Source organism: Pygoscelis adeliae, unplaced genomic scaffold, assembly GCF_000699105.1.
Source record: "Pygoscelis adeliae isolate BGI_AS28 unplaced genomic scaffold, ASM69910v1 Scaffold113, whole genome shotgun sequence".
In the NCBI taxonomy this organism is placed as follows: Eukaryota; Metazoa; Chordata; class Aves; order Sphenisciformes; family Spheniscidae; genus Pygoscelis; species Pygoscelis adeliae.
In genome coordinates, this window is record NW_008825108.1 from 9,904,177 (window position 1) to 9,929,275 (window position 25,099).

Consider the following 25,099-nt stretch of genomic DNA (forward strand, 5'->3'; position numbering starts at 1 on the left):
AGATCAAGGAAAAACTTTCAGAAACTCTCCTCTGGGATTAGATTATGACTAGGAGAATATATACTCAATCTTATTCAATCACAGGGTCTTTAACCTTTCTGGGCTAAAGTTTATTTACTGAGGCTGACAGGAATACTATCATTTTCCCAAGTAAATATGAACTATCGGGGGGGGAGTTTAATATCTAAATTGTCAGGCTTTTTCTGAAGTATATTATAAAAGGAAACTGACATGAAAATGAGCACCTCACAGAACATAATGTGCTATTCAGAATCCCTAACCTCTGAAATTACAAGGGCTTTTAAAAGTTTTATCCACCCACAATCTGATTAATGGAAACACATGACATTCCTTAGTTACCAAAAACCATAGCAGGAACACAACGAGAATGTTCAGAGAATTTAGTAACCGTATGAACCATTATAAACAAGACATTCTCTGGTTCATAATTTATTTTTTAGTGTAGAGTATCAAATGTATTACTGTCTTAATATTAGAAATAGTTAGCTTAAAGGATAAATGTACACGTCTTCTGCCTGTTTCACAAAACATCTAAAAAGAAAATACAGGACTCTTTTTATACCTTATTGTTTCCATAGGCCATATCCATGGCTTCCAGAGACAAGGAGCAAAGGGCATTTATTAAGTGATGTAAAGACACATCGTCAAGGTACCTGAAAAATAACAGCTATCAAAACACTGCCAAGTTTGATATACACACATTATTTTAATTATAAGATAAGGTTTCTTACTGTGAGCTTTCAAAAAGCCTTGAAAGTATGTTGGATATAACTGGCAGATCAGTCATAACTGCTGTAGTCAGAACCTTGAAAAAGAGACAGAAACGTGACTTATAGATTGCAATAGAAAATACTGCATAATCAGTAACTATAAAATGAACAATCATGCTTACTGTGCTGGGCCCTTCTACAGCTCTTCCAGGTTTTAATGCACCCCCAACACCAGGCTTCAGTCCCAGAATCCACACAAGATGCTGAAATACAAAAGGATCATTTTCAGCAGAAAAGCCTTTTCAGGCAGAGAGGAAACTAACATTGTACTCGAGCTAGCCGGCAGCCTTCCAGCCAAACAGAATTGAAGGGAAATGCTACAGTACTTACTCAAGGCAATTCAAAGTACACCATGAGTAAAATCAAAGCTTCTTCTATTGCTCACATAAAAACTCAAAACCAAATTATGGCAAAAAAGCAAGGCATAAAAGCAAGGCATAAATATTTCCTATTATACCTGAAGAGTAGCCAGGACAAGTTGCCACGATGTACCAAGAACAGCTCCGTGGCAGTGAGCTAGGTTGAGTAATGTCCTCATACACTGGATATTTTTTGAAGTCAGCTAAAAAAAAAAAAAAAAGAAAAAAAGACCACACAATTTTTATTATTCTACAATAATAGTGTTTCTAGGAAACTTGCAATTTTTTACTAAATAGCTTAAAGATTACATTTTGTTTGCACTGCTGCAATGTATCTTTTTTAGAGAAATAGTTCAGTCTCTCTCCTTCTTCTCTCAGTCTTATCTTGCTGGGGTTGAATACGATTTGATCACTGCCCTCTCCTCCCAGTTTAACATTATTATCAAAGACACAAGTTCAAGTACTCCAGCTTTAAGTGCATCCTCTCCACAAAATCACAGTCTATCTTAAAAAAAAACATGTAAGTGAACCTTCACACACACAGGCACATAACAGAGCTGAGACCTAGAGGTTTTCAAATGGAATGGATGGGAGCTGCTGAGCTAAGAGTCAGATAAAAAACAAGAGTAAGTCTTCTTTACAGTTAGAGAACTTTGCTGGCCGGGGCTGTTCCAAATTAAAAGCTTAGGATAATATTTCAGATAACCATTATTTGTAAGAATGCTGTTTATCTGTTGCCTATTTTTGAGACACATTGAGATTCTATGCAGAAAGAAGCAGTTAAGCAGGATGAGATCACTTACAAGTTGTACTTACCATTACTGTTCCCTGTGGCTGAAGGGCTAAGGGTTGCCCTACTGCTACAACCTGCTGATGAGACTCACTTGAGGGACTGATCATTTGAACATTCTGTCCCTGAATGGAATATGCTAGAGGAAAATTGAAAAGAAAAAAATCTAAATTTAAAATCCAGTACGTACTTGGAGTAACAACCACCTTCTGGCAAACACACTCCAGAGAATTTTTTCACAGTATTAGCTTTAAGGTAGCTCACTTTGAGACCTTTAGTTATATTTAGATTGTTATGTCATTGCCTTACGGAGTTAGAGGAGCCAGTAATTACTCCCTCTCACTAACTATTAGATATTGCTTGCAATACATTAATACATTTTATGTCGAGGCTGAAATATTTGCGCTAAGATATGAGCATTAGACTATGTCTCAACTCAGTTATCTGTGGTAATTGTGTGTAAATGGTATCACTGTGTGCTTCCATTGTACTAGTGCACTCAGAAAATGAAGGTGTCATAAATGCTATGATGTGATGTTTTTCCAGTACAGGACTTCAGGACACCCATTTTATAACTCACCTGTAAAAAGAAGAGTAACCTATATAAAATAACTTAAGTTCACTGCTTCATTTCCATAGAGATTCGTGTAGCTCAGTCATGCATACCGCTTCACAGACTTACAATCTAATAATACACTTAGCTTGTGGGCTGGAGTAAAGGTGCTGGTCCTTGTTCCCAGAGTAAGGTGGGTTTGGTTTTTTTTAACATTAAGAGGTCTAATGTTAGATCCATCTGCATATTATCCAGGTAAGTTGCATTCCTCGGTACATAGTAATTCATTTTCAAAATTAGAAACAGAGTACATCCTCAACTGGCATATCCCATGAATTACAACATTCTCTCAGGATGTGGGAAGCATTAATTCAACTTCTTGTAAGCTGAACAGAGCCCAGAACTTACGATCTTCCATTTACACAGTAAGTACTACCATCACTAGACAACTGTAGAAAAGACTGTAGTGCACCACAAATGCAGGATGTTCTAGCCAACTCTTAAGTATCCAAGATGCCCAGAGACCTTTTCAGAATTTGAATGCCTTAATTACATATCCTAACGGATCTTCAGGATGATAGACAGATCTCCTTAGAATATGAACTTCTGACATGTGCTAAGCATTCAGGAAGTTTTAGGTTGACTAGAATGACACCCAGCAGATGCTGAAAGCCTAACCAGTTCTGGAAAGCAGGTGGTCTAGATCCTGTCTGAGGATTCTAACATAATTTAGTATAGCCAAATACTACAGTTACACGTCTTTGCAATCACATCCTGAGAAAATTTGGGTTTAGAGGACAATACATGGAAACACAATTATGGAAAACCTATAGACTTACATTTACTGGACAGAGCTGCAGTTGTGCTGTTTAATACAGTAAGGGCATAGTGAGGAGGCAAGGATCCTTTGCAAATGGCAGTGATAAAGGCATCTCTGGATGTTACAAGACCCAGTCTTCCACAAAGTGCAGCCATGGTCAGTTCTGCTTTTAGAATATTTTCAGTGGCAGCTTCATCAGTACTGAAAGAGTACACATCGTTTAGTAAGAATTAATCCACGGCACAGAAGTAGGCAGCTAACCAAAACTGAAAGCAATGAGAACATACACTTTAAACCTGTCAACACTATAAATACTGAAAAGCAAGCATAACCAATCAACAAAATTCTTCAGAACCATTTCCTATAAAATCAGTCTTTAGTTCTGAATGACTTGGCAAAGGAGTCTATGAGGAGGTATTTAACAGTAATTTCAGAAAATGGTGTTTGATAACAAAAGACTCTTTGAAAGAGACAATTAAGTTACCAAAGTTACTACCTAGTAAACAGCTTTTCCACTTCAAAGACTGTGTAGTACTAACAAGTACTGAGACATTATTTAGTCTCTTATCAACAGTAATCAATCAGGACATGGGTAGAATCACTTCAATGTGTTAAAACATTCAGCCAAAGTAAAATGGAATAAAAATAATTTAAATAGTTTAAATGCAAGCTTTTGAAAATGTAATTAATTGTTCTATATTGAAATACATTAAATGTTGATGCTAGACTTCTGGAGACTTCTGTGTCATTTAGTCTTAACAGATCCTCACTCAGTCTAGCCATCACTAACCCACAAACCTGTCTGCTCAGGTGCCATGAACAGCCTGCTCTCATACAACTGTCAACTTGACCAGTACCAAAAGTCAGTTCAAAATATAGCTGGGAATGTCATTTTGAAAAATCAAGAGAAATGAAAGACCAAATACCTTGCATCAAGTAGGAGGGATAAAGCAGCCAGAAGACCACACCAACAAGCATTCACCATTTCTTCCCAGACAGCTCTGCTAACTTGAAAGAAATACATATAACTTGTTTATAGCAGAAACACAATATTTTACTTAATAACTTTCAGTTATATCACAAACAAAATGCTTTCCACTGCATCTTTTAAAGTGTGTTTTTATATGTATGTTTACACAGACACATATATGTATATACACAAACACACTCACACCAGTACCATTTAAACAGTTGCATTTAAAGTAACATTGCTAAAGTAAAAAATGTCACCAAGGCAAAACTTATTCTAAATTACACACACACAAAAAAAAATCTTACAAAGGTATATATAACTATTTTTAATCTTTGTCCGTAAAAATAAACATTCAGAAGTGCATAAATATGGGGCAAGAAACTCACTGAAATTTTGCAGTGAAGGACAAATACTCTCCCGTGGTATTTATAATTCTCCATTTTTTTTTCATTTCTTTAATGGGGGGGGGGAAATTAGGTCTAACAGACCTATAATCTGCCCGTATTGTTTCCACGCCTCCCTCCCTCTCCCACGCCGTGCCATGCCCCTGGGCTCAGCCGGCGTTGGCTGCAGCACCACGGAGAGCTCCACATCCCCGAGGCCGCGGGCAGTGCTCGGCACAAACCCCTTTCCTCTCCCTCCTGCTGCGTCGATGCCTCCGTACAAACGTCAGCCTCCTGGTACACAAGCCAAAAATCACTCGAGAGCCACGTCCTTCTGGACGTACATATACAGACTCCTCATACGTTGCACAAATACAAGCCTCAGTTCCTATTACTTCTGCTTTTAAAGAAGTTCTTCCCTAACTACTTCCATCTTGTCTAAAATCTCTCCATTAAAACATCTTTTAGCCTTGCTACTGGAAATACATTTTTCTTTTAATGTGGTCCTAACTGCCACGTTTCTTTCTGTCAGGTAGTCTCTTGTGACCTTGGATCTCAGCGTTACGCAGAATTAAGGACACAGGAAAGCAGAATAGTAGTTCCGGAGAACAGCATGCCTGTTATCTCTCCCTCACATCCCACATACATACATGTAGAAGTATTAACGCACCATAAGGAGTCTATGGCTAAGGTGCTATAGGGCAGAAGGAGTACATCAAGTATTTTTTTTAGAAACTATTGCTGTTCCATTACAAAAAAATACCAAAAAACCACTTTATTAAAAGTTTTTATATACAATTTAGAAACAATAAATTTAAGCAACAAAGCCTGAACTATTTCAATCCTGCTTTATGTAAAACGGCTGTATTTTATATACCTAGTTCTTTCTCTGATTGGTCAGATACAGACTGCAAGTCTTGCTGCTCTGAAGACTGTGCTGGTAATGAAGTTGTCTCTGTTGTGGTTTGACTGACTGTTTCTGCCTCTCCCAACTCTCCTTCAATCATGGTAGTGATACCACGGACAAGATCCAGTAAACAGTGAAATGCCACGGACATGGCATAGCCTTCAGGAATCGTAGGTGGCTCTACTTTGTCCAGCATTTCCAAACTGAAAAGTTGAAAGCATGACAAGTAAGTGTGTAACGGTACCACTGTGATGAAAAACAATAATAAAAAACAAGATTCCAAAATGAATGTCAAGTACAAACAGGCCCCAAATACCATCCTTCAAGATTTATAGCAACTCAAGAAAATAACCTTCTTGATTAAGTCATTAAGTAAAACAGTAAATGAGTCAATAAATAAAATAGTAGATGAAAGGGTACAAACCCTCAGGACAGTATTTAGATCTGCAAATAAATATTTTAAAAAATTAATACATATAAGCAAGCATCACTGAATGAATTATTCTACTTTTATTATTTTACTTAAAGCCACTGCAGCAGAACCTATTCAGAAGAACACAAGTACATAGGAACAACAGAGGAAATAAGCCAGAAAGTCACGACAGTGTTAATATAGTTCTAACAAATTGAGAACAAGTCAGATGTTCCATTATCATTATCTTTGAGTTCATATGACCGGAAAAGCCTGTCATAGCTAGATAATATATGACAAAATATTAATCACCTACATCTATAGGTAAACAATGGAAGTTATTTGTACAAAGAGGAAATGCCTACATGATTCACTAATGAAAACCATGCAATTAAAAAACATCACTGTGCTGGAACTGCAGCCTCATTGCCACTTTGCTTCATATTTTACCTTAAGAGCACATAAAGAACTCCTGAGTTACAAATCCAACAGGAAACAGATTGTAGCTGCCACAGCAGCAGCATCTACACAAGGAGTGACGTCTGTTACAAAAACTACCTGCTACACCAACAACCACTATTTTCATCATTTGCTCTACAAACTACTCTTAAAAAGCCTAGGTATTGCAGCTACAATATACCAAAGACACTTTTATACTGTAGTGTCACCACTCTTTTCTGCACAAGGGATTTTCCTTCTCTCTAACATATAACACTTCAGTTATTACCTCTAATTTCCTGAAGATGGCTGCCCTAGATATCTGGGGGCATAGGCAGTATAGGTAAATCAAATGGTCAACATTTCACCCTCTATCTACATATATATATGGCTCTAATTAAAATTATTAATGGGTTTTATAGTTACAACATATCTGTGAGGTAGAGGTCATGTACTTTCATACTTTCAAAGACGGGAAAGCAAACTACTGAATAAATGAAGTGAGTTGTTACAGTTACATGGGAATAGCCATGAAAAATCTTGAATGGTCTTTGTCTACTCCTCTTAAAAACCGCTTACTTCCTCATATAAAGAGGAAGACAAGGCATAGTGGTCTGGGAAGAGTCAGGCCCACACTGGCAAAAAGACCTCTGCTAGCTCTGTTACAGTTCATATATCCAATTAAATCATTGTGTAAAAGTATAAGATGTGGCCATTGTATGAAAATCTAATGGCAGCAGCAGGAGAGACTCAATGCTAGGATGTGACCCAAATCTACAGTTGCAGTTGGTCATCTCCTTACATGCAGGGACTACAGACAAAAGTACAAGATAGGAGAAAAACTGCTGACAAGACATGCCAGTGACAATTCCGTAATCTTACACAGAAGAAAAAAAGAATGCAAAAATTAGTCAGAGGGAATCATGGAATCACTGGAGGGATCCAAAGGTAAGACACAAGCAAGTTCAGAGCAGCACAGGAGACTATGATGGTGGCTGCAATGTTCTTGAGCCAGTTAAGAATGGAAAGTAAGAAAAAAGAAAAGGAAGAAAAGCAGGAGGTTGTAGTAGCTGGCCAAAGCATGAACTAGCTTTCATCTACTTTTCTTAAAAATTTGCATTTCCCAAGAACAGTCAGGTAACCTAAAATAACATTCACGGCCACTGCCGGAACAAAAAGTCAACACATACATGTTGAACTACTGAAATCTGAGGATGAATTTGTCCTTCTGCGTCTCAAAGGCAGACAAAGGAGTTTCTACCTTAAAAAAAGTATTGAGAACCAGGCTATTTGCTGATTTCACTGAGTATTAGTATGCCAAAACTTCATGGGCTGTACAAATAATTTCTAGTTCGGAAGAGACTGATCCTCAGCAGTCATGACTGACATGAAAAAACTTCCACTATTTCAAAAGTAACGTAGTATTTACAGCTCTAAACTGAGAACACGATCTCCATTATACAAAGTCATGACAAAATAATTGGTCATTCTAAGAAGCATTTACAGTCTAACCTTCGTATATAGGTATATCCTATTCAATAAAAACTGTAAATACAGTAAAGCTGGTGTAAGAAAGCTATTTTTCACTCCCACTGATGTCCCATATTTGCTTAATGGCCCTAATGTTTGCCATTACACAACCCAGCAAAAGATATTCTAAAATTGTTATAACCTGTAGTGAGGCCTAAAAGTGAAGAGTTAATACAGCAACACTATGGTAGAAAAAAAAAAATACAACAGATGCTAAAACCATAGGGGATATCTGGATCAGAATCCAGAGCATTCAGACAAAATAGCATAAAATCAGGACACCTCACGGCACCAACAAAAAGAAAATCCATAATATACCTCAACACCAGTGAAATGAAGACCTCAATATTCACTAATAAAAAAAAAATCCTTAAACCATCAAGTTGGAAATAAAAATACCTGTTATATACATTTTCAAAAAGATAGAGGTACTTACTAGGTAGCTTTAGCACTGCCTTGTACGGTTACATTCAGGATAGGTATCCAAGTGCCTCTGTACTCAAAGGCAGGTAATACAGTTGCACCTCCTCCCATTCCAAGCACTCCCGGGTTGGTTTGTGCTGAGCCAGTATTCCCCGATGCATTGCTTCCTGTTCAGAAAAATGAAGTGATGAAATTAACCAATCCAATTTTAGCAATCAGCAAACATCCTTTTCCTACATTTAATTTTTGAGTTGAGATACATGGATTAATCTGAGATGCCCTGCTCGATAGTAAAAACCACCACCAACACAAAAACCTATTTTTGAGCTCTCTCTACTGTCTAAAACATGATCTTATGGGCAAAGTAATTAGTTTAAAAGGTACAGTTGATTGATGCCAACTGCCTTATTTTCAGTCAGAATAAAATGTTTCTGTGAAAGGTATAGCAGCATTCATAACATTCTGTGAACCAACTAAACTTACACGGTCTCGGTAAAACAATATATATTTTAGTGAAGAGTCTGACAGATATTTAAAAGTTAAAGATTATTTGAATAGTTGCATCTAGAACTCAGTAGCAAGAAAGAGAGGTTAATCATTCCAAGAACGAAGATCATCACAAACTTCAAAGATTTCAGAAATGCAAAAGCCACAAGAAGAAACTCAAAGAGAACTGCAACGTTTCAATCTGTTCCATGCCAAGGTAGAAGAAAACAAACCACATCAGGGAAGAGCTGACAACGTGCCAACCAACACCTAGGAGGGAACAAATTTTGGTTCCAATTTAAGAAGCCAAAAAAAGCAGATAAAAGGACAAGGGATTCTGTATATATACACTTCCTACATACAGAAAGAGGTCTATACTTACTAGGAGTAGGTACCACAAGTTTAGATTCTCTCTGTACAGACAATGGGGAGAGAAGGGCAGAGTCCCCAAGAAGGCAACTCACAGCACCTAATACATCAGTATAACAACTACCATTTTGGTGTGCTCACTTTTAATATGTAGAGAGACTAATTTAGGCAATATGAATACACACAGAAGCCTGTCTATACACTTTAACACAGTAAAGCTTAACAGATTGAAACAACAAAATCATACTGCTAGACAGAAATGGTTAACCAAATGCTGCCACTTACACACACACAGTGACACTGGTGTCATTTTCTGTGATCCCACTGAGCAGTCAGACATATACAACTATTTTTTTATCAACATAAATCCTTAAAGTGGTAAAAAGGCTTACGTTACACCAGTATAATAGAAGTGACACAAAACTTAGGCAGATGCAGCTTTCAACTTGAAATGAAACAGCTACCTTGTTGCAAAACCGAGGCTTGAAAGCCAGCTACAGGTGTGTAAGACAGCCTGCTATGACAGGACTATCATTATAATCAGAAGACTCAGTTCGAAAATTAGGTTGCATTGATCTGCTCTTTGCACGTTAGACAGGGCCATAGGAGGAAAAGACGCAGAAAGAGAAATGCATGAGAAAGAGACATGAGAAACGCTCAGGCAGAAAGAAGAATTGAAAAGGTAAAGGAGAAAACATACTGGAACAGTAAGCCAGAGAAATAGCGACAGTACTAAGGGTATGGCCCTTCATGTGCTGTTTCACATGAAGGCAAAATTTAAGTTTTCAGGAGAATGAGTGTTTTAGAATGGCTTCTCCTATGTGCGTGTTATGCAATGAAAAGTACTTTTCTGATTTACCTTAAGTGGATTAAACTAACCCAGAAATAATACTAATAGAAGTGCTCTGTCAGCTTCCATACAGACAGCTATTAACACAAATTTCTTCACCTTATCAGTGCTGACACCAACTTGGAATTAAGACTTCACGAGTGAACCCTGGAGGGTGTGAGTCTAAAACCAGGCTTTTTAATGTTGATTAATTTAATAGTAGATATGATAGATAATAATTATACTTTATTATTATCTGTTTATTATCTGTTTATCTGTTTATAGAACAGCTGACCATGTTATTATCTGATTATCTGTTTATTATCTCTTTTAAGAAGGCATATCAAAAAGACACCCTTAGAAATTATTTTTATGTTGTTTGTTGCTGAGGCCTCTGCTTCCAGAACCATGGGAAGAACTAAAAAGCCTTAACTCGGACATAAACACCTGCAAAGGTGTTAACAGGAGGACCATTTCTTCTTACAGAAATAAAAATATACCTAGCGAAATGCCAAAACCCTGGCTGTAAGAAAAGACAATCAAGTTCAGTTTCAGTAAGTGACTGTTTTCAGCTTGCAGAAAAAGCAAAGATCATCTGTAAAACACAGATCTTTCTTTCTAACCTCTTGGCTTCCTCAGTCCAGTTTTGTCCCTGAACATCCAGAAGAATTAGCTATTGCCTCCCAGGAGGAAGCAAACACACACTGTCTTATTACTTCAATTGCACACTGCCATAAATCACATCCCCGCACAAGGAGACAGAAATCAGACAAATTTGTTATAGTCAGAAATTAGAAATAATTCCCTCAGAATTTCCCTCAGAGTAGTTGTGAAGCAAGGAGCTTGGTCGCCGTAGAAGCAGATACAAATGCAGGAGCACTGCTCTGCTGACTGGGGGCTACGTCTTCCCACAATACAGGCAGATAAATCACCCGTTGTACCAGACCTGAAAACACTAGTTTGTCTCAAGCTAGCTTTTCACCTCAGTCAACACGGAAGTACAGAACTGTACTAAGCCAAGTGTTTATACTGAATCAAATCAGAATTTATTATTACAAGAAAATGCTGGAAAATTAAAATGATAGTAAGGACAAGGCTTTACCAGTTTGGCTTGGTGTCGCCGATGTGTTCCCTGTGCTTGGTACAAGAAATAGTGACTGGATGAAGGACCCCAGCGCATTCACAATATCACGGAAAACTTTCGTGGAATGTTGCTTCATATCGTACGATTGACAAAAGGACCTGGAAAGTATTTTATAAAATATAATATAAAGTATTTGACAAATTAGGAACTAAAAGCATATTTTAACAGCAACTTCTTCCCCCCTCCAAACTGTAGACTAAAAGCACATTTTAACTGCAAATTATTTAGGTGAGTAATAAAGTTTAGTTTTAGGTAAATGCTCCTTTGACACTGGTAAGACAGAGAGGGTTTGGAATACTCGAATAACTGTAAGTCAGCCCTTCCTGGATAATAAGCATTGCCTAATGCTTTATAAAAAATTACCTTGAAGAGTTTATTGCATTTAAGTTTCTACATATTTATAATGTTTTAGGAAGCATTTTCCACCAAAGAAAAAGAAAAATATTTCTTAAATTTTATGGAAAAGTGAAACTCAATATATTTAATACCTTAATAACTGAGGCTGCACACAAAGCCTGTGAATGGATTCTACTGCAACAGCTCTTAGCCACTGTGGTTTGTCAGCATCCAGAAACTTCACCAGCAATGACAGAAAGATTTCACATTCTGTTACCTAAAAGATATAGTTTATAGCCATTAAATTAAAAGAAAAAGCCTCCTACAAAATATTTTCTCAAAAAAACTTGTTTCATCTTAGGTGTCCTATCCCAGAAAGTTTTGCAACGGATCTAAAAAAAAGCTGCAACAAGCATTTACTCAAAATTATATAAAAAACATACCTAATAATTGTAATATTTTTGCCAAGCTAACACCACATATGCAATTGTATTGAAGGAGTTAAATTCCTCACAGACATTGCAGTAAAGTTCTTACATGTGCTACAGTAAACAAATGAAACTGAAAAAAAACCCCTTTTTTAGCAAATATCTAAAATTCAGAACAGCTGACCATGTGTTTTTTATGCACATTCTGTCAACAGCTTTGGCAGCACAAGTCAAAAGCCTCTTAGCAATTATTAACAAGGCACAGCAATCAACATTATCTAAAGCCAGGCAAACAACATAAGAAAATCAAAAGGTTCTCAAAACCTTAATTGAAAGGCAGTCAAGTACAGAAAAGACAACAGCTAACCTACTCTGAGAATTTATACAAGCCCATGTTTAATAAAATCATACATGTAGAATACATGCAAACACAAATACGCGTAAGAGGAAAAGGATATTTAGACTTTTCTTCCCTCAGTATACATCAACAGTTCCCAAGAACTAGTTAATACTACTACTGATCACAGTACTGGCATATACATAGAAAAACAGAATTGCATGAAGAAAATTTGAATATATTCTTACCAGCAAACTGTAAAACTGCTTAATCAAAACAGAAACTACCCTCAGCAAACGCATACAGATGGGGAAGTATGGTTTTTCCACTGGTGCTGGGGAAGATGACGTGCTGGAACCTTGCCTGAATTTGATATTTGGGGAGAAGAGCTTTATAACAAGAGGGCATACCCTTTCTTTAAGGAGAAAACTGAACTCCTGATGCTGAAAAAGAAAACAGAACAAATTATAAGCGGATATTCTTTAATTGCTACCAGTAGCTCTGATTATGCATCTTATTTACATTTACTGTTATGATCAAGCACTCTGAAGTCATGTAAATCTTGGTATAAATTACACGCTCAGGAAATGAAAAGGAAGAACGGCAGACACCATTGTAAAGCTACCAAAAAGCATGATGAAATGACATGATCGGGTTCATACCATGCACCCCTCTTCTTGTATTTTGCAAATTGAAATAGGCTGCTAATACATCATTTATTATATATTTATTTTTTTAATTTAGCTACCGTCTGCTAAAATGTGTTACTGTAGGATCATGGTGCATTTACATGCAGTAGGTCCACACAATTCATAGTCATGAGTCCTGCTGCTTTGCAAGTAGGGTGAAGTTAACATTTTTGTAGAAATAACAATGCTGCAAACTAAGTTACAGAGCTGTCATAAATCATGCAAGATAAGAAAATGCATTTTTGGAGGAGATATAAATGGCAAAACAAAAAGTGAAACAGAGTACAATATGCTCTACAAAATGCACAAACACAATAAAGTGTATGGAAATAGAAAAAAGTGGACAAAAAGCACACAGTACTTTTCTATCATAAAACCCCAACACGTAGAAGCTACAAGTCCTTTTGAAAAGCAGTACTCATGCTAAATTAAAGAGGAGTTAATGAAGTGTAAATTTTACTACACATGTGAACAAAAGTCTTCCTATTTTCCCTGGAAGAACTACTCACTTGTAAAAACACTTGTGGAAAGTCATTGAGGACTGACTCAAGAAGTTCAAGGCCAAATGTCCGGGTCATTTCTGTCATACCCACGAGCCAGTAGGGAGCATCAGCATTAACTAACTGACAAAGATCCTTAAAAAGAAATAAAATAACATTTACATTCTCTGCACAGTCCTGTACCAGCATAAGTTTTCTGAGTCTACAACAAAATCTACACTCTCTCCCTCCTTTGTAATGAGTAATTTTCCAATTTCAACATAATTTTTCCTCAAATACTTCTTTTACACAAATTACTAAGCAAAAAACTTTTTAAAAGAAATTTTAAACTTTGTTGGGATCCATGTAACAATTGTGTTCATTCCTGCCCTCAAAAATATCAAGACCAGTGAATTTGCTAAGTCAAGAAGATTTTTATTGGTGTGATGAATACAACTACTACTTTTCATTATATACTCGACATTAATACACAATACCAAACACAAGAAGCAAGACTGAACTATAGTAGCAGTGTTTGGCTCATGAAAGAAAGAATCTCGAATTTTATGCAGACATGCATGCTTATCTATTATTTAAGATTTATAGTAAAACATTTTTCTAGGCCACTTTGTCTTCATTTTCCAACCATCCCCTTGGAATACAGCATATCATTGCCAATTACAATAAATGTACGTAAGAAAGATGGGGGCTCTGGTTAAGGACCTTGTCAATAAGCTAAGAGCAAGTTTTTGAAATTTCTTACAGAGATGTAGAAGCACTCAATCATAACTGCAAATGTATAAATATATGCTCCCCAACTACCTGGAAAAGCATATATGCATCTTTTGCACATGGCTTCAGTGTACTGACAGATCTTCTGTTACTATTTCCTTGAACTGCAACTGGCTGGTCAATAGTATCTGTGTAAAAACAAAAACCAGTTTTGTGAACAAAGTAACTGTTGAAAATGAAGTACACATTAAGTGTTCTTACAAAGAGATTCTAGGAGAGTGGCCAGGTAATTCTTTTGCAACTTATCATGTCTACAAAAATAAATGTTAGATTGAACACCAAAGATGATCAACACCAAGCACTTCTTTCCAATAAATGTTCTCTTCAAAACTACTACTGCCACGTATTTCACACTCAGCAATCTAAGTTACCTTCATCTTAAATGACACCCTTACCTCAAATTCCTTCACAATACTAAGCTGAAAACCAGTTCTCACAGCTTGAAAAAAATCTACGTTTTATATATTGCTGTGCTGACTTGGACTGACACAACGGCTAGGGATTTCACCTCCTTTGAATACAAGTAAATGTATAAAAAACAGTAAAAATGAATAATGGCTGTGATTATTTTTTTTTAGTAACGTTTATGGACTTTTTACTACTTCTTTATCTGAAAAAAGATAAACGTTTGATGTGTGTCCAAAAGACAGGTTAATACAAGCAAGCAGAGTAAGAAGTATGCCCACCTTTGTATCGTTCATCTTCAGCAACCACTCTCTCAAATACAACAGTAACTACCTGTCGCACTGTAGCTGCTGCAGTGTTATTTGTGATATTATCTTTTGTGAAGTGCAATCGAAAACAAAGTACAATTGCCTGAAAGAAAAAAAAACAAACATCACCTTACAACAATATATTTTCATCTTTTAGCTAAGAGTCAAGATAGCTGATTGAGGAATGCTTTCCACTACAGTTTGTCAAAAGGCTGCCTGGAAAAAAACTTGTTTTAATCATTTTAAATTTGAAGAATCAGAATAAGTTTTATGGATTACCCTAGCCAAAAACCTCTTTAGTAATCCTCCCCAAAGGTAATCTAGAAGTGGTATTAACTGAAGACATTACGATGTGCCAATAAAACTACAATCATCATATAGAGAATACACAGTAATCAACCACATAAAACAACTTGTATGAATATTAATGTCAAAAGGACATTAAGATTATATGGTTAATCATAGAAAGGACAGTCAACTCCAAAGCTAAAATGCCATTCCTCTCCTACATTAAATCACAATACTTTCACAACCATGTTGCCTCAACTGCTATAATTCCTCTCTAAGGTGCGTATTTTAATGTGTCATTGTGCTGGCAGTGACCTGAATACTGTTTCCCATTGGATTTTGTATTACCTCTAACACATAATTTAATACTTATTTTATAATGAATTTTGAAAGTTTACATCTGTATATGTAGTGAAACCTGTATTTCTTGTTCTTTTGTCCTTACTCCGTGTTCTTGCACTTGCATGAACCTCAACCACACCCGGCCATAGTACTACATGCTCTAAGCCATACAAGACTCAGAATTTTCTTTTGATTCTTTTTCTTGTAAATTATTTGTGGACTCTGCTCAGATGGTATCCCCATGTTAGTTTGAAGTTTTACAACACAATCATACACCTCTGGACTTTCAGAAGATAGTGCATGATTCTGTAGGTTAATCCAACAGCGGTGCCTGTATTAAGGGGATTTTCAAGATGGTTTACCAGTAACTTTCTTAATTTAAATCAGTCAAGCTGAAACATGAATATGCAATATATGGCTGGCTCAAACTGATTTTCTTTAAGAACCTTTCAACATGGAAAAAAAAACAAACCCAAAACAAACTTTCAGATATTTCTTAAAAGAATCTTGGGGGGGGGAGGAAACAAACAAGTCGTTGCACCATTTTACCCATGCCAAGTAACGCTTATATTTGGTTAACTGAGAAACTCTAGTAATTTCAGGCCTTGGACAACACCAAGAAATTTTACAGGATATTGCTGTCAGTAATGTTTTTTTCTTACCCCTGTCAGTGCCTGCCCAAATTTGACTATACATTTCTAAATGTACTAGATTTTAACGTGTACTAAGGAAATCGTTAGAAGTACAGCAATTAGATTCTCCAGTAATTGTATTATGTGAGCATGCTTCTAGATCAGGATACAAGACGAGAAAGATGTGCTGGGAAAGACCTTCCCTACTTATTTGACACTGCTGTGCCCACATGCTCTTGTGGTTGGTGTCCAAAAGTAGAAAGTTTCTAGACATTAGAGAGACGAACAAAAAAAGGATGTTGAAAAATGTGTTTGGAAGACACACACACAAAAAAGGTAAGTGAAATAGGATGTAGATACCAAGAACCTAAGAATAAGCTGGGAAGAGAGAGTGAGAGGGTGTATGGAGGCAGGGGAAGAAGAATAAATGAGGGAAGTGATGAGAAGCAGAAGGGAAAAGTATGGTAGACTTAAACAGCAACTGTGTCCTTCTAGAGCCTAGATTCGAAATTGATCAAACACCACCACTGCAGGTTGTTAATGAACATCTGCTACCCAGTTAATGATTGACAATCCCACTTTCTAAAGTATTTCCATTTTCTTAAAAAATCATGCTTCTGCCCAAGAACAGAGTACCTCATTTGGAAAATGAGCGTTATCTGGAACAAAAGAAACAAGATAGTGCTGAAGAGTCTTTGACATAATTTGACAAGTCAAAAAAGAACCTACTGACAAACCATTCAATCCTTAGCAAGTTTCTATTCTGCCATTTATAGGTTTTATAAATTTTCCATTATCTTCTTGCCTTCAGCAGACCTTTGTAACTTAGCTTCGTTTTCCTTTCGTGTTTTTCCTTCCCTTGGTTAAGCAGATTAATAATGATTTTAATATCCATACATTTAACCAGCTAGGAAGTTATTTCATTAAAACCAGAAACAAAGAAAAACTGAAAACCTTCCACTAGAACAGAATGCCTTCAAAAATATTCTTCAATTCTATTCTCTATCTCACCCAAAAGAAAAAAAATCACTTTGATATTAAACAAATACACTGAAGGTAGAGCATAATAAAGACAGAAATTTAGAAGGATTTGTTTAAAAACAAAAAATCTTTTTTAGGTTAAAGAGAAAAAATTGTAAAACGTAATCTAGAAGAGGAACTTACTTTAAACAGAACTTCACAATTCACAGAATGGTAAACAATGTTGCTCCTTCAGAGAGAAGTATCTTGTAACTTAAGATTAAAATGGATCGGAATCCTTATTTTTTGTCTTAGTTGAAACATAATATCCAAAACAGTACATGTTTAAAATTATGCATTAAAGTTAGGTCCGTTCTGACTGAAAGAGCAATAACTGGACTGCTGCTGAAAGATATTTAAGGCAGGGTGGCAGGCAGCTTCTTCTAATATTTGCTTTACTAGTGAGAGCTTACATTGTGCTATGTGCTCCGATTTCATTTCAAAAACATGCATACAATGAATTTACCAGCTGAGAAGGACAGACATTAGCCCAATGTTTTTATTTAAAGTTCCCATTAAGTCAGAAATGTATTATTGTGGAAGAATTAAAAAACATTGAAAAGGAAGCTAAAAGAAATCCTGTTTTCAGAGTCTAGATATAAAGACAATAGGGACACAACAGAATCAAAAAAGCCCCCTCCTCTTCCATTATTTCCAACCGCTTCATTCGTAAAATTTCTCCCTGTTTTTCCTCTTGGATATTGTAAGTACTATAGTTGGCACTAACAAATTCTTACCTTGGACAGTGCTTCATCATGCACAACTGTATTGGTTGTTAAAAGTACAAGAACTGTCTGAAGCAATTTAAGTTCTTCAAGACTATTTTCCATCAGTTGCCAAAGCATATTAATAATGTTTCCTGCTGCAGCCTACAAAGAAATAATTTTTTGTCAATAATTAAGGTGTTTACATACTGGTATATCATGTGTACACATGTAAGAATAGCACTCTCATAAATGCATACCGTAACTGAATTTGCCTTTGTCCATACCATAGGACTACATTGAGAAAACAAAACCAATTTCATTGTCACAAGCTTCCCAAAATATTTTTAAAGAACTGACGGCAGAAATCTCTTAATGTGTAGTCCAAATTAAAGTGCATACTTCATTTTCTACTTGGAAATACAGAAGAGACAGTACAAAGACATTTTACCCTCCAAATTCATTCATATCAGAGAAAAAACAGTGTAATTTTACATTATGCAAGCACAACCGAAGGTATATTTTAACAGTATTATTTTCACCAGCTTCTTAACACACTATATATGTAGTACCATAATATATCATGACATTTACAGTTGCAGGAAATGTGCATCCATTTTATCTTATTTTTAAAAGTAACATGTAACAAAAACATAATACATAATGATATCACACAGTAAATATTTTGTGGATGCCACCTTAAGAATTATATTTATCAAGGACCATTACATGTTCTGTTCCTACAGTGTAAGAACGCAAACTAAATGAGCTGTTTTGAATTCTCATGAATTTCCTTCTAGAAGTTACTAATGTTTCTTCACCTCTTTTTTTTCTTTTTCCATGGTCAAAAAGGTTTTCTTTTAAGTTACAGTTTTTTAAAAACAGATATGAGTAAAATATTTTGCAGACTATGTTCATTGCCATATAAACAGCCTCCTAAAAAAAACCCCATTTACCTTCAGTTTGAGGCCTGTATTTCTCACACTGAAATATTTATGTATTTATATAAAGATTGAGCTTACCTCTGAAACAACTTCATGGGACATGAGCCTCTGTATGGCTGCTAGACACAGCTGAGTGATCTTTGGTTCCTTTGTTCCACAACCCATTAGAAAAGGCTGAACTACCTCTGAGCTGTTCTCTTTCAATGCTTTCAAAAAGAGATATGAAAGCAGTCAATGTTTAATACTTTGAAGAATACAATGCAAAATTTGTTAATCATACCTATTAACAAAAAGCAATCTCCAGTCTTGGAAATTTGGGATTTACTCTTGCACCACAGGGAAAAGCCAAGTGAAGACAGACATTGGGCTGCCACAGCTTACTTCCACAATTACCCTGGCTGAGGCTCAAATCCCAAGCACCTTCTCCCTTACACACTCAAGTGACTTTCTCTTTCCAAATCCAAAACGGCCATTTAGAGTCCATTTGGTTAGTAAGAAGCTGTAAGGTTCTGCCCACCCCAGAGCTCCCTCTGGTCCTGCGGCAGTGACCAGCCTCAGGCTGGTAGCCTTCTCCTTCTGCCTTGCTTCCCCTTGGCACCGAAATTCAAAAGCAACACAAAGCGTGGCACAGAAAGACACATCAAACCACGTGGCACAAAGGGGAATAGCAAAATGCCACCAACGAAACAGGAGAAGAACGAGACTGGACTGTTTGTATCCTGGGTACGTACACCTGGCTGTGAATTTTTCAACCAGTGTTTTAGTGAGAAAGGGCAGCTTCTTAAAATGAAGCTTTGTCAGGAGAAAACACAAGTTTCATGAACAGCTACTTTTTTTTTTTTTTAAGGAGAAAAAAAATTCACAATGAATACAACATTCCACACTGACATTTTTAAAAGTTTTTCCCCATAAAAGTAATTCTAGATATCTAAGATAAACTTCATAAAATTAAAAAGGAAGAAAATATTTCTGAAAGATTAAAGGAAAGCATGACTCTGACCAATGAGTGCTTTTCTGTTTGCAGGTGTGGTTGTTGATTCATGCAAACTTTTAAGATTTTAGCTGCTCATCACCATTTCAGATATTAAATATTTCCTCACAGTTGAAAGTTCAATGTGTTCTTACACTAAATGTCATACACCATGTTTTAGTCTGTGTGTAATAAGAGAAATGTGTTCATGAAAAAGTTTCACACACATTTTTAGAGCACAGATCTTACCACAAACAGACAAAAAATACATTCTCACATCAAAATGCAAACATGATCTATTTTATTTTTTCTATTGAGCAATTTGAAGTTTGGCTCTCAAGAGGGCTTATTATTAAGTATCACTACAACTAACTTGGAAAAAAAGAATGAAACGTCAAGGTAAAAGCTACAAGAATATATTTTAGTGATATTTTTCAACTGAAGCACTAACTAACATGACTAACAAGTTTCTATGAAAAGAATAGGCGAGTATAAATTATAGATGCCAACTTTCTATAAGATAATAGTTCTTACAGGGTGATATTAACGCATATACAGTCCACAGTTTTGTCAGCCTCTTCAGAGCCGGTACAGGCTCTATGTCCAGTTTGACAGAGGCTGACCTTACACCAAATGCCTAATCAAAAACAATTAAAATGTCAGCATACATGTGAATGAATACATAGGTTCGCTGCCTGTTTAAAAATCTGCTTTGATTTCAACAGGTTTTTTTAACTACGAAGCAAATAAACCTGCTTTTAAAATATACAGTATAAACCATATTCACCAACACCATTTGCTTATTAAACACTCCATGATTTTCAAATTAAAAACAAAACATTGGCTACTTTATCAAAAACGGAAGTTTGTTCCCAATTAAGACATGTAATTTAGGCATCTAATTGTCAGTGTCTACATGTGAGCTAGATGTCTAAGCTGCCTTTATAGTCTATGAACACCTACAACACATGCCCAATAGAGCCTAGAGAGCTCACTCTAACATGGGCACAAATGCTTCTTCACTCATATAAATTTCTGAATTGCCATTAAACTCTAAGCATCATGCAGAAAGAAGAAAGCAAAATTTTTAAAAAGATACCACAAAACATTTATCCTTAACATAAGACTCATGATAAAATTCTGAATGGCAAAAATGGCATGAAAGTTATTTATTAAATAACAAGACAAAGAAAAAATTAAACCTTTCACGGTATTTTTCCTATAATCCATTAATAACAATAATCTCACAACAGGATCTATACAAGGATTTTTACTTTGTGAAGCTGAAAAATTAATGTTTCATAGATCTGGTTTGGTACCAATCATTACGTTAGCTTCAGTCTTAAAATACAAAAAAACTTTCTTACATCCAGGTCTGCTTCCATTTTGCTACCAAAATTATGTAAGTATATATTAAAAAAGAAATCCATCATAATCAACCACATCAAAAAAAGTAGTTTGGGAAAGTAAAACTTACTCCTTCATTCCACCAGCAAAATTATAATTCTAATATTTTAAAAGAACTTCTAAAGCAAAAGTATGAATTGCACATCTCAGAGACACGTGGAAAAATTTTTGAACATTTATCTCCTGTGATATAAAGCACAAGCTGACTTCTCTTTTGGAATTACTCAAATCCTCATAAATAAATTATAAAGCACATACAGACTGCCAAGAATAAAGACTTTGAAACTGCTCAACTTAACTTTTCCAAGAGAAAGAAAGAAGGTAGATCAATGACCTCAGAGTTCTGGCAAGTTAAACACATCTCACCAGACATATTATCACCTCTGTGTATTTGTCATTTTAAGATTGCATTTATTTTCCTAATAATTATAATCCTACACAGCATAATGCTTCAAGAAAGCATCGTCAGCTTGTTCAAAACAATCTGATACAGTTGTTCTCACCTATTTTAGTGAAATGACAGTTTATTTCAAAATATAAAGAAAAATCATATGCTGATCAAAATATTTATTTGGATTACTAGAATGCCTAGTAGATGTTCCTAAATCATCTAGCAGTCAAAAAGTATCTACTTCACTAGATTTCACAATTCCAGTAGCCTTCTGCAGCTTGATTATTACTAAAGTACACATACTATCTTCCTCCAAAAAATTTTAAATAGCAGATAGGAGACAACAGAGATCTTGACATTAACTTATCTACGAGATTAGGTTACAACTGGTACCTCAAAAAATACAAGAGTCCATAAAGAATTGGGACTGTTTAATGGCATTATGTTTAAACTGTGGAATGTTAGGATAATGTGCAGGCAAAGTATATGTTCCCCTCTGTTCTGCAGTTTCTTACTGGGAAAAAAGTTATTATCCTATTAGCAAAGATTAACTAATCAAAATAATTTTTAGGACCTGCTGGTTTTCCAAACCTCGTAACAACAAATCTGTGCAGTTTTTTTGATGAATGAAATAAATACTAACTACATTCCAGTTTAAACCTTCCAAAGGAAATGTACTTATAAAATTTGACCAACTACCAGAAAGTGTTCCCTCAAAAAGATAAAAGTAAAGACTGCCTATCCATGGCCAAAATCAATGATCTTTCACATCTCTTCACTTTGAAATGAAGACTAAAAAACAGTTTTGCATGATTACAAACTAGCTTTCTAAAATATAGTGTCCTTTACACAGTAATATGCCAAAGAACGTTGACAGCTTCCCAAATGGCTAACTAGAGAAATCTCTTGTTTGTTTGTGTATTTTCATATAGCTGACATTACCTGGCATAGTTTTCCCACTTATGTCAGCATTCATGACAGCAGTAAAAACAAAGAAAATAAACAAATAAAAAAGAGGCATTAAAGTGAAATACTGAGGGGTGGGACTGCTACTTCAAATAATTCTAGCAGGTGCCTCCTTACCAATATCTGATTTACATAGCTCAAAACAAGAAATAGTTTTACATCTATTTCATTTGGACCTTTCAAATAATTTAGCATTTTAAGGATTTTGAAGACAGCTGGGGTAGACACTCAAGTATTAATACAGGGACATTCAACTCTGGCCAAAGGCTTTAGCAGCAATTGGCAAGAAGCCATCAATTTACATGCTATTTAATAAAGCTGAAGAAAGTCAGTGATACTGTTTTAAGCACTTACAAAGCTGCAACTCACAAGATAGCTCCTGTCCCTCAAGGCAATGGTACATCTTAAATTGGATGACCTTGCCTCAGATTAAGATGGATTTTTGCCTGCCAGGCACAAGTCTCCAAATGCTAGACCCTCGTACTAAACACACAGATGAGGCTCATACTGCAGAACTCCACACAGAGCACTCGACAACAGCTATGGTGAACACAGACAGCAAATAAAACATTGAGAATTTGGAGTCTAAGCATTCCATGCTATTTTTTTAAGTGGATGATTACTTTTGTAGAGCCACAACTGAAAGTGGAGGCCTCCCTCAGCATCAGTGTAGCACTAACATGAAGCAGAAGTAGCACTGAAAAATTCTCATGCTCCTGGATTTTTTGCTAGGTGCCCAAAAGTAAAGCATCACTGATATAGCACACACTAAAAGACATGTAGGATTATTACACATATCCAAGACATCTTTTAAACATTTTGATCTGTAACTCAAGTTTATTTTTCCCATTCCATTGCAAATAATTACCTGCCAAAATATCAGTGTTCCGTGCAGCTATTGTTTTCACTTTTATTATTCCTGATTCAGCAGCCTGGAAGAGAAGAAAATAAGTAGTTTAGATGCTATTTCATACATCAATATCTGGAAAGAAATAAGAATACTGAAGATAAATAAAAATGTATAGTCTCAAAGCAAAAATGTTTTTGTAGTGTTTTCAGTAAGCAGAGCTAATGCAAAATTGAAATCTTTGTAGCTTCTGGAATTCATTTCCAGAATTCCATAGGAAGGGGTATATCGTGTGGTTCAGAATTTTTAGAAATCACTATTCTCATTGCATTACTTTCGAGTCCTATGAATGCAAAGAAAAATCACTAGCAAACAAAAAAACTGTTACATAGTCTCTGTACAGTTTCAAACTGTGAAACAATTACCATGATATATAATCTGTCACATTCATCGGGTTGAAATGCTGAAGAAACTGAGAACATCAGTAATTATATCAGTTCTTAATACTTAACACTTAAGCAATGAAATCCAGTTAATAAACTGGATGTGGTACATGACACTTGAATATTATTACTGTTCTTCCAGTTGGGTAGCAGTATTTTCCATTTGAAAGCTAACAATTTCACTAACAACGAGTATGAGAATGAAATCCGTTTCTCCATGGATTTTGTAGCCTGAATGCCCTACACAAATTATCCCAGGGAAGTACCATGAAGAAGCCTTCCTAACGATACTCTCCGTTCTTCCCGACATGCCACACAATCCACGCCAACAGTTCCTCCCCTTTCCCAGTAAGCATGACCTGACAGACCAACAGCATCCTCCTCTCCCTCGTGCACCCCTTCAGTAGGGCCCAGGGCTGCAGACATGCCGGTTGAGGAATGTGTGTGCACAGACTGACTGGACGCCAACCAGGTGCTGCAGAGCTGAGCCGCCCACCGAGGAGATCACCTACCGCTGCGGGGGAACAGCAATCCTCTCTTCAACTGTCCATAAATGCTAAATCACTGAAGTCATGTTCTCTAATGAAATCAAGCCAAACTGAAGATCTAACATTGAGGCTCTGCATTTCAAAATTACAATTTCTGACAAGTTTTGTGTAAAAACTGGAAAATAAACTGCAAGCGGCTCCTTTCCATTTTTTAGTTCTGTTAATACATTATAAGCCTCTGGAAACGATTAAAGAAATCACATTCAATACACCATGCACCAAAATAAATGCAACAGATTTTCCCAAATGACAGGACATGTTACTGGAAAATACTATTGTGCCAAATTTCAAAGTACATTTCCCCTTTTAGTTTAGTTTCATATTTCTGTGTACTTCCCACACTAAACACTTCCATTTTTCCTCTGATAATACTATTTAAGGAATGTGCCATCACTATATAAAACAGATTAGAGAAGCAGACAAGCTGTGGCAGCAGAAATATGAAAGTACATGAAGTTCTACCAAGTAGTAATATTCCCCCTCCATCAAAGCACTACTCCAACAAGATTTCACAGAAAGTCAGGTTAAGATGACTGTACAAATGCAAAATCAAATATTTTAATTAAAATTTGATAAACATATTTCTCAAAATAGCTAAATTAGAAATGTGGAACTG

The 25,099-nt window shown here is 35.9% G+C and overlaps 1 protein-coding gene across 2 annotated transcripts in view; it reads right to left on the reverse strand.

The window, feature by feature from the left end:
• The window catches only part of MON2 (MON2 homolog (S. cerevisiae)), a 58,899-nt gene extending 35,313 nt beyond the window's left edge, over window positions 1–23,586 (reverse strand). The window contains exons 1-18 of one of the 2 annotated variants that reach the window (XM_009327589.1): window positions 23,514–23,586; window positions 18,990–19,117; window positions 18,001–18,132; window positions 14,955–15,084; window positions 14,299–14,396; window positions 13,507–13,632; window positions 12,557–12,751; window positions 11,696–11,820; window positions 11,166–11,305; window positions 8,393–8,546; window positions 5,547–5,779; window positions 4,240–4,321; window positions 3,333–3,514; window positions 1,967–2,079; window positions 1,249–1,353; window positions 914–994; window positions 753–826; window positions 584–674 (exon numbers count right to left, since the gene is read on the reverse strand). In XM_009327589.1, the coding sequence (XP_009325864.1) occupies window positions 584–674; window positions 753–826; window positions 914–994; window positions 1,249–1,353; window positions 1,967–2,079; window positions 3,333–3,514; window positions 4,240–4,321; window positions 5,547–5,779; window positions 8,393–8,546; window positions 11,166–11,305; window positions 11,696–11,820; window positions 12,557–12,751; window positions 13,507–13,632; window positions 14,299–14,396; window positions 14,955–15,084; window positions 18,001–18,132; window positions 18,990–19,076 (2,148 nt within the window). In that variant the 5' untranslated portion in view covers window positions 19,077–19,117; window positions 23,514–23,586. The remainder of the gene's footprint in view (window positions 1–583; window positions 675–752; window positions 827–913; window positions 995–1,248; window positions 1,354–1,966; window positions 2,080–3,332; window positions 3,515–4,239; window positions 4,322–5,546; window positions 5,780–8,392; window positions 8,547–11,165; window positions 11,306–11,695; window positions 11,821–12,556; window positions 12,752–13,506; window positions 13,633–14,298; window positions 14,397–14,954; window positions 15,085–18,000; window positions 18,133–18,989; window positions 19,118–23,513) is intronic. The other variant, XM_009327590.1, reaches the window with a different exon arrangement.
• Window positions 23,587–25,099: the final 1,513 nt, after the last annotated feature.